Here is a 9545-nt window from a genome sequence, read left to right as displayed (position 1 = left end):
GACTTTCACAATAAAAGCCCTCCGTGTGCTGATTTTCAAAAAGAAAATTCCACTTACATTATGTCCGCTAGTCATTAGAATATAAATTTTTGGTTTATATATGACTGAAAAGACTAATATATTTGATAATGTCAACAAATCAAAAAGTCATAGTATAAACATACATTTTTTTGTCTACATTTAACAAACAGAATGTGAACTCTTAACATCGGCATCACGTCAGAATCGGTTTTTATATAATTATTGGCTTGAATTACTTCATATTCTACTCGTCATTCTGCATCTAGTAATAAAAGGTTGAAGAGTTGGTGTGTGAGAGTGTCTGACCTTCCTCCTCTCAGCTGATTGGGGCTGATCGATTAGTGGCGTCTGGGAGAAGCTTTTATCCTGAGACAGCAGAGAGAGACAGTGGAGGACGATGATGATGAAGAAGCAGCATGAATGAGGAGGACCAATGGGATGAAGCTGAATGATTGGAGATCAATGTTTACCTTTACATTCATTTTGCTGCTCAGTGAACGCAGCAGTTTAAGCTTTCAGACGCTACAGACCAGTGAGGTAGCAGGAATCTGAAAACATAACATGTATATTTATCTGTCCCAGCAACATTTGGGCATCTTAGAACACATGCAACGAGCATACAGACCCTTGAATTAGCGAAAAGCAGTAATAGTCTGGACTAAAATGTCAGAGCTGATTTTGTTGTCGTTGTTGTTCTCCCGGTCCAGCTCTGATTGTTAGCAGGAATAAACCATGTGACCCGTTTAGCTTCAGAGCTGTAGTGTCCAGGTCGACTAGTCGGTCTATTTATCTGCTTTCTTCTGACCAGATTCTATTTTGTTACTTTTGTAGGAAAAAAATTGATTCCAGCCTCATTTAACAACCAGGTCTAACTCATGTGACATTAAAGATTCCAAACCAAATTAAAGCTGCAAGCAGTGTTGAACGGGTCCTCGCATCCTTGCTGGTCAGTGAATCCAAGCCTGTCCACCAGGTGGCGCTGCGACTGAGAGTGTATATTGTCTGATGGATGTGATGAGGGCTGGACTCTGATTACATTTGTAAAGTTTGAGGCAGACTGGAGCATGTACAGGCTAGTTAGACAGTACTTCCTGTCCATTCCCTAGGTGGCGCTATGACTGTGACTGTATTTTAACCTATGGATGTGATGAGGGCTGAACTGTGATCATACATGTGAAATTTGAGGCAGATTGGAGCATGTACGGGTCAGTTATACAGCACTACCTGTTTCATAGCGAAACGTCGAAATTCCGGGCACCGCCATTTCCACGCCCTCAGACTTTTGCATTTTGATAGCTTTTGATCACCCGCTCCTGGTGTACATCCTGACCAAACCTGAGCTCTCTCAAAGTTACCCTGTTTGAGTTTGTAGCTTATGAAAATGTGCAAAAAATGCTCCAAAATTATCCAAAATATGACACATAATTCAAAATGGCCGACTTCCTGTTGTGTTTTGGGTATGCATGTCATGGACTTTTTTGTGCATCTTGACGTGTTACATGTGTGTACTGCGATCACCAGCTGATTTGATATTCCCCAAATCCTAGGTTTTTGTTCCATCTAGCCATCATCTATACACCGTTTTATCCTCGTTAGGGTCATGGGGGGTGGAGTCTATCCCAGCTGACTTCAGGTGAAGGCAGGAGACACCTGGACAGGTCACCAATCTATCACAGGGCAACACATAGAGACAAACATTCACACCAATTTATAGTCACCAGTTAACCTCAGCATGTTTTTGGACTATGGGAGGAAGCTGGAGAACCCAGAGAGAACCCACACATGCACAGGGAGAACATGGAAACAGAAAGATCTCAGGCTGGGACACTAACCGGAGATCTTCTAGCTGCAAGGCGACAGTGCTAACAGAAAGACGAGTCACATTTTTCCAGCAGAATTCTTTTCATAAGTGAGATTTTGTATGTTATTGTTAGGCCTCCTTCTTTCTCCTATTTATGCATCTTGTTTAGTGGTTGTTAAAATAGTGGAGACTTTCGTACAGTTGTGATATGATGTTTCTTTGGGATATCGTTTCCACATCCCAAAATAAACACTGTACATAACGTGGTGGATTGATGGATGGATGGACGGATGGACTAATGGATGGATGGATGGGTGGATGGATGGATGAATGGATGGACTAATGGATGGATGGATGGGTGGCTGGATGAATGGATGGATGGATGAATGGATGGACTAATGGACGGACGGACGGATGGATGGACGGACGGATGGATGGACTAATGGATGGATGGATGGATGGACGGATGGACAGATGGATGGATGAATGGATGGATGAATGGATGGATGGACGGATGATGGATATATGGATGGGTGGATGGGTAGATGGATGGATGAATGGATGGATGGACGGATGGGTGGGTGGATGGACAAATGGATGGACGGATGGACAAATGGATGGACGGATAGATGGATGGATAGATGGGTGGGTGGATGAATGGATGTGCGGGCGGATGGATGGATGGATGGATGGATGGGTGGATGGATGTAGAAGGCTCTTGTTCTTCCTCTGTGGATCCGGTTCATTGTCTGTAGGGATCGAGGTGGATGATTCGGGGGGACGGATGGACAGGCGCTAGTCATAACAAGCTACGTAAGAGAATAGAGAGGAGGAGGGAGGGACTGTAGATGACTGAGTCAGCAGTCCTCCCCCTCCTCCCCCTCCTCCCCCGTCCATCACACTGTGGCCTCCATTTGACTGGTAAATGAGCCACTCAGCACAACAACACAGAGACACTGGACACAGGCAGAGTGGGGCAAGGCTAGGCTAGGCTAGGCTAGCAGCATCTGAAGGCTGAGAGACTCTGAAAAACACTGCAGAGAAAGAGAGAGAGAGAGAGGAGTGTGTTGTGTGTGTGTGTGTGTGTGTGTGTGTGTGTGTGGAGATGACGTAGTGTAACAGAGAGGATACGGAGTGTGTGAGGTGACGATGGGAGATGGGAGCAGCCATGTGCAAACTGTCGGATAAAGTTGGACAACATGTGAGAAAGAGGTCGACAGGTAGGAACACACACACACACACACACACACACACACACACACACACAGGAGTACACACATGTGGGTGTTTGTTGCAGTGTGTGATGTTGGTGTGTTGACAGATTCCTCCTCCCTCCGTCTGATTTGTCTTAATGCTGCTGCTGGGTTCTAGCCAGGTGTCTCAGATAGAAGAGTGGAAAAAATACTCCTCTCAAAACAAGAAAAAAAACTTATTTCAAGGAATTTTTACCTTGAAATAAGTGGAAAAAATCTGCCAATTGAACAAGTGAAAAATGTCTTGGCAAGATTTCTTGAAATAAGATATGATATTTAGAATATTGAGATCTTAAAATTAGCTGGGAAACTTATTTTAAGCTCTATTTTACCAGGATTGTAAAGCTTAGGTGTCTTAAAATAAACCAGATATGCTTAAAAAAAAAAAAAAAAAAAAGCAGTTTTTCACTCAAAAATAGATTTTTGCTTTCATATAACCTCCTAATTTGAGATGTATTAACCCCCCTGTTGTCCTCATTTATGAGCACCAAAAAATATTGTTTCCTTGTCTGAAAAAAATCCAAGAAATCAGAAAAAAAATTCCCCAAATTTCTGAAAATTTGCAAAACCTTCAGGAAGAAAATTCCAATAATTCCTTCAAAATTTCCCTTAAAAGTTTTATGTTAAAAGAATCCCCCAAATTTGGCAAGAAAATTCTTGTAAATATTTTCAAAAAATGAGTAAAAATCTTCCAAAATACTCCTAGAAATGTCTAAAGTGATTACATATATATCAGTAAAACTTCTAATATTTTCTTTAAGAACATTCAGAAAAAGATATTTTTTTGGTGAATGTTCTTAAGAAACATTTTTATCATTTCTTTTTTTCCACCAAAAAATGTTCAAAGATTTCCCAAAAATGTTGAAAATGTTGACATCAGAAGTTTCACTGTGAAAATATATATTATTTTCCACATTTTCAAACTTTAAAACGGGTTAATTTGACCTGCAGGACGACACGAGGATTAAACTTATTTTGAGTTTTCTTGCAAAATTCAACTCAAAACAAGATAATTTCAAGATTGTTTGACTCAACAAGATATTGAAGATGCATTGTCTTAAAACAAGTCCCTCCATCTGCTGAAATGTCTCTTGTTAAGTGAATTTATCTTGAATCGAGTGGGATGAGACATTTTGACTAAAAATAAGACAAACAGACTTGGTAAGATTTAGAGTTTTTGCAGTGAAGTTATCAGTGAGGGTCAGCAATCATTCCTGCACTAATAGGACGGCAACTAAGGGGCCGATTCCGTCTTGATTAGGCTATAAAATGTTACTTAGAAATGTCCTTATTTTTGAAAGAAAAGCAGTTTTTTTCAATGAAGATAACATTAAATTAATGATAAATCCAGTGTAGACATTGTTAATGTGGTAAATGACTATTGTAGCTGGAAACAGCTGATTTTTAATGGAATATCTCCATAGAGGTACAGAGGAACATTTCCAGCAACCATCACTCCTGTGTTCTAATGCTACATTGTGTTAGCTAATGGTGTTGAAAGGCTCATTGATGATTAGAAAACCCTTGTGCAGTTATGTTAGCATATGAATAAAAGTGTGAGTTTTCATGGAAAACATGGAATTGTCTGGATGACCCCAAACTTTTGAGTGGCAGCGTAAATCAAGACTCAAGAATCAAGGATCTTTATTGTCATTGTGTTTCCACACAGCAAAATTTCGACTGGTGACTCCCAGCAATAGATAAAAGCTAGAAAAGGCTCACACTATATACAAACAAAACAAAAATACCCAAAGATACAAATATGTAAACAGAGTTAGTGCAGTGGGATGGGTGGTAATAGTGTGTCTGTTTGTGTGTCCAGAGGGGAAATGGGTTGGACAACTCTGGGATAAAAACTGTTTTTCAGTCTGGAAGTTAGAGTTTTTATTTTCCTGCACCGTTTGCCCAAAGGAAATGGAACAGTCCATTTCCTGGGTAGGTGGGGTTTTTCAGTGATACCTCATTTTTGTCATTTTGTGTCTTGTTTTAGTCTTTTTGTGTCTCTTTTTTGTTGTTTTCTGTCTCGTTTTTGTCATTTAATATTTTAATCTGAGGGTTCTGTCATTTCGTGTCTCGGTTTTGTCATGACAGATATTTCTTTTTTGGCAATATATCAAACTTTATATGGAAAATAACTAATTGTATCACTGTCAACTACGTTGCTCATTACAAAGACACCTCTCCAGGAAGTATGTTAGGTAAATGTTTTTGCATCTTGCTTATTTTCAGTTGTTCCGTCTTGACTCTCAGCTGATGTTGGGAGCTAGAAAACCAAAATGATGTTCGTCTTTAACGCATATTCAAACACATAACCCCAGAAGTCTCGTTTAGTTTTTGTGCTAACGAGTAGTTTGTAGTATTGTGGAGTGATGAGTCTGTTTGACCCAAACCTGTTTAATGTGTCTTCATCTAAAATATATCACTACAATAAAAGTCCAGCCTCCAGATTTTAATCAGCTGAAGTAAGTTTCACTGCTCTGTCCACCACATCCTAGAGGAAATAATCACATTCAAAGCCTCTGTTGGCTTTTATTCTGAAACTTTTTAATCCTTCATATTTTCCCTCACGTCAGGATTTGCATGTTGTTGGTTTTGATTTGCAAAAAGAGAACTATGGCCTCAACAGACAGCCTGACGGTATCAGAGATGGTTTGCATATCCGTTAGAGAACACTGCCTCTGTTGTCTTTGTCTTTCTATAGCCAGTGAATGAATGAATGATGAGTTTGTCTCTGTGCAGGTTGTAAATACTCGTGTCACGCTGCATGTCGGGACAGAGTGTCTCTGGACTGTCACCCTGCAGCGTCACCCATCAGTCAGGACCAGCTCAACAACAACACAACGCTCCATGTGAGTCCATCTCATTCTGTGCTGTTTTATTGTCATGTGACTGCACCTGCTTGGACTTTATTTATGTGTTTAGAATGGAATTAATCAATCTGTGTATAAATTTGACCCCAAAATCCACAATTTTGCACGCCAATATTGATTTTAATGCAAAATTGTGTCATTTCGGCTTTGATGAGACAATTCTAATGAATGGATGCTTTTAATTGTCATTATACACACAAAATGGACAGCAGTGCAAAGTACAATCAAGATCAAATAGATTAAAAAAAAAATAGAAATATCTATACAAAAGGAGCCGATACAACAGTGAGAAGAACAAGCATCATCATCATTGACATTTTTAAGCACTTTTAGGTCTTGTCGTCTAAAGAACTAGAGATTATGTCAAACAAAGACATTTAGACTACATGCTGCATGTACTTGTACACAGTATTGCATAATTAAGTCTGAATTTTGGCACAAAATGTATGAATTCAGGTTAATATCAGTGATTAGCAGTAAAAACTACAAACATGGTGGACATGGTGTTATTTACGTTAGAAGCTAGCTTTAGCAAACATATTGTGCTCCCAGTATGAAAGTCTTGTTTGATTAACCCTCGTGTCGTCCTGCGGGTCAATTAACCCGTTTTAAAGTTTGAAAATGTGGAAAAAAATCTATTTTCACAGTGAAACTTCTGATGTCCACATTTTCAACATTTTTGGGAAATCTTTGAACATTTTTTGGTGGAAAAAAGGAAATGTTAAAAATGTTTCTTAAGAACATTCATAAAAAAATCAACCAAAATGAATGTTCTTAAAGAAAATATTAGACATTTTTCTGATATATATGTAATAACTTTAGATATTTTTAGGATTTTTTGGAAGATTTTTACTCATTTTTTGAAAATATTTACAATAATTTTCTTGCCAAATTTGGGGGATTTATTTAAAATAAAACTTTTAAGGGAAACTTTGAAGGAATTATTGGAATTTTCTTCCTGAAGGTTTTGCAAATTTTCAGAAATTTGGGGAATTTTCTTCCTGAATTTTTTTGGATTTTTTTCAGACAAGGAAACAATATTTGTTGGTGCCTGTAAATGAGGACAACAGGAGGGTTAAACCTGGTTCAGGATTGTTTAATATCGGGCTTTAATTTTTATCTTCCTTACACTCAACCAATCAGCTAATTAGGTTTAGTCTCATAACTGTAGTATCCTACATGACCACAGGATGGCGCTGTACTCAAACCTTTGGCCATAATAAAAAGCATCCTGGCCTCCTTGCTCGTCACTACAGGCAGTGTGCATCTGAAATTATTAATTATGATCTTCTCTCCTGTTAGAGACTCGTTGTTTTTCTTGTTCTCCTGTGATACTGAAAGTAAACAACAATTCTGTGTTGATTTAAACTGTCGGTCAGACTAAACAAGACTCAGCTTTGAGCTTCAGGCAGCTATTTTCCAGTGTTTTTGGAGATTTCACAGACCCGTTTCATAGAGAAAATGATTAATATTTAAGGAAATGATAATGAAAATGACTTTGTTGCAGCCTGACAGTTGTGTGATTAATAGTTTATTCTGAGGTCAGACGTGTTTCAGAGTATTACTGTAAGATGAAGATTCCTTTCTGCTTTGATCAAACACGCACACCCACAATGCATCTGTGTGTGTGTGTGTGTGTGTGTGTGTGTGTGTGTGTGTGTGTGTAGTTCCTAGAAGACAGCTGGGTGTGTAGCAGGTCTGCTTCATGTTAGAGTGTTTTCAGACCACACCAGGCTGCATTACAACATCTTACACTGGTGTTTAATAACTTAGACCGTGTGTGTGTGTGTGTGTGTGTGTGTGTGTGTGTGTGTGTGTCTAGTACAGTCATCCACTGTTATTTTCCGTATAGGAAACAGTTACAGGATGCGACACAAAGAGAAACATGCAAACCCTGTAGTACAAGTTAGAATCAGGATATTTAGTAAAGAGCAGCTGGGTCAGTCTATAATTGAGGGACTTTTGAAGTCCATGGATATATCTGCAAACATTTTTATTAAAAGTAAAAAAAAAAAAAAAATAAATTATGTTAATTATGATCATGTCTTTACAAATTCCATAATTATTAATTCTGGAAACAATCGCATTAATAAAAATGACTGGAAATCGCTAAAATGTCAACTAAATAACCATCTGAATTTAATAACAACCACCTTCTAATTAGCTAAACAACAAAAAATAATCGATTTTGTCATTTTTTGTCTCGTTTTTGTCATTTCGTGCCTCGCTTTTGTCATTTTATGTCTCGTTTTGTCTTGTTATGTCTTGATTTTGTTGTTACGTGGCTCGTTTTTGTCATTTTGTGTCACGTTTTTGTCGTTTTGTGTCTTTTTTGTCATTTTGTGTCTCAGTTTTGTCCTTTTTGTCATTTCGTATCTCGGTTTTCTAGCTTTGTGCCTTGTTTTTGTCATATTGTGTCTCGGTTTTGTTGTTTTCTGTCTCGTTTTTGCTGTTTCGTGTGTCGTTTTTGTCATCTTCTATCTCATTTTTGTCATTTTGTGTCTCAGTTTTGTCACCATTACAAAAACACCTCTCAAGTAAGTGTGTTAATTCCAGATCACATGACCTGCTCCACATGATGTCATTTCCTCCTGAAGAAAAGACTGGCCAGACTCCAAGGCTTTCTGAGTTATTTAATATAAAGTAGTCAACAGGTTTACTACAATATCTTTAGAAATAACTTTTAATTTTACTCAATTGTATATATAATATTTAGAAGAATCATTCTGTAAAAATGTCATGTGGTGTTTGGTTATAGGTGGTCATGTTGATTTTAGTCCTGAAAACAGCAAAAATGTCAACTCTGATCCAAAAAGTCCCTCAGTTAGATACTGACCCTACCAGACTCTTCACCTCCCATCCAGTAGACTTGGCTTTATGAGTCCTAGATGTTTACTGTCAGCTTCATGACCCATTAATGACCTCACATGCCTGGAGGTGTGAATGGATGTGAACCTGACAGGTGAAGGATGAATCAAGGTGTTAATAGTGTGGAAGCCCCAACATTGTGTTAGAAGAACCTGATAAATGGTGACATAAACCCTGTCCTCTGCTCCAGTTTACCATGAATGACTTCCTTCACTCCTCTCTGCTCTGTCCTCACAGGATTGTCCCTTATCCTGATAATTATACTTATCATTATGCTTATCAGTAGAACTCCTTATCATGATGCCCAATTTTATATGGTGGGAGGAGGTGAAGTCACATTTTATTAGATGAATGTTTATTTACACCTGAGTCAACATGAGTCAGCAAACATGGTGTTTATTGGGAGGGAAAACAGATAAAGGTTCTGAAAATTATTAAAGGAACAATCTAGCATTTTGAGGAAACACATCAGAGTCCTGTGAGTGGATGGATGTCAGTTGGTGTTAGAACTGAGATAAATGGGTTCTTGACTCCAGGTGATGGATTTACACATCAGCTTTGTTATGTAGGACTAGTTTCTCCACCAAGGAACACGGCGGTGTCTGTCTGTTAACGTTACTCAAAAACGGACAAAACAAACACACGTAAAGACAAAAACGAGACACAAGATGACAAAAACGAGACAAAATGACAAAAACGAGACACAAAATGACAAAACAAGACTCAAAATGA

The 9545-nt window shown here is 38.3% G+C and overlaps 1 protein-coding gene across 1 annotated transcript in view; it reads left to right on the top strand.

Annotated features, from left to right (window-relative positions):
• rassf3 (Ras association domain family member 3) overlaps positions 1-9545 on the top strand; it is a 79870-nt gene that overhangs the window by 3980 nt on the left and 66345 nt on the right. Inside the window, exon 2 of the mRNA XM_055006808.1 lies at positions 5815-5924. Within this exon, the coding sequence (XP_054862783.1) occupies positions 5815-5924 (110 nt within the window). The remainder of the gene's footprint in view (positions 1-5814; positions 5925-9545) is intronic.

Source organism: Amphiprion ocellaris, chromosome 21, assembly GCF_022539595.1.
Source record: "Amphiprion ocellaris isolate individual 3 ecotype Okinawa chromosome 21, ASM2253959v1, whole genome shotgun sequence".
Taxonomy (NCBI): Eukaryota; Metazoa; Chordata; class Actinopteri; family Pomacentridae; genus Amphiprion; species Amphiprion ocellaris.
This window is presented reverse-complemented; position numbering and strand designations above follow the sequence as displayed.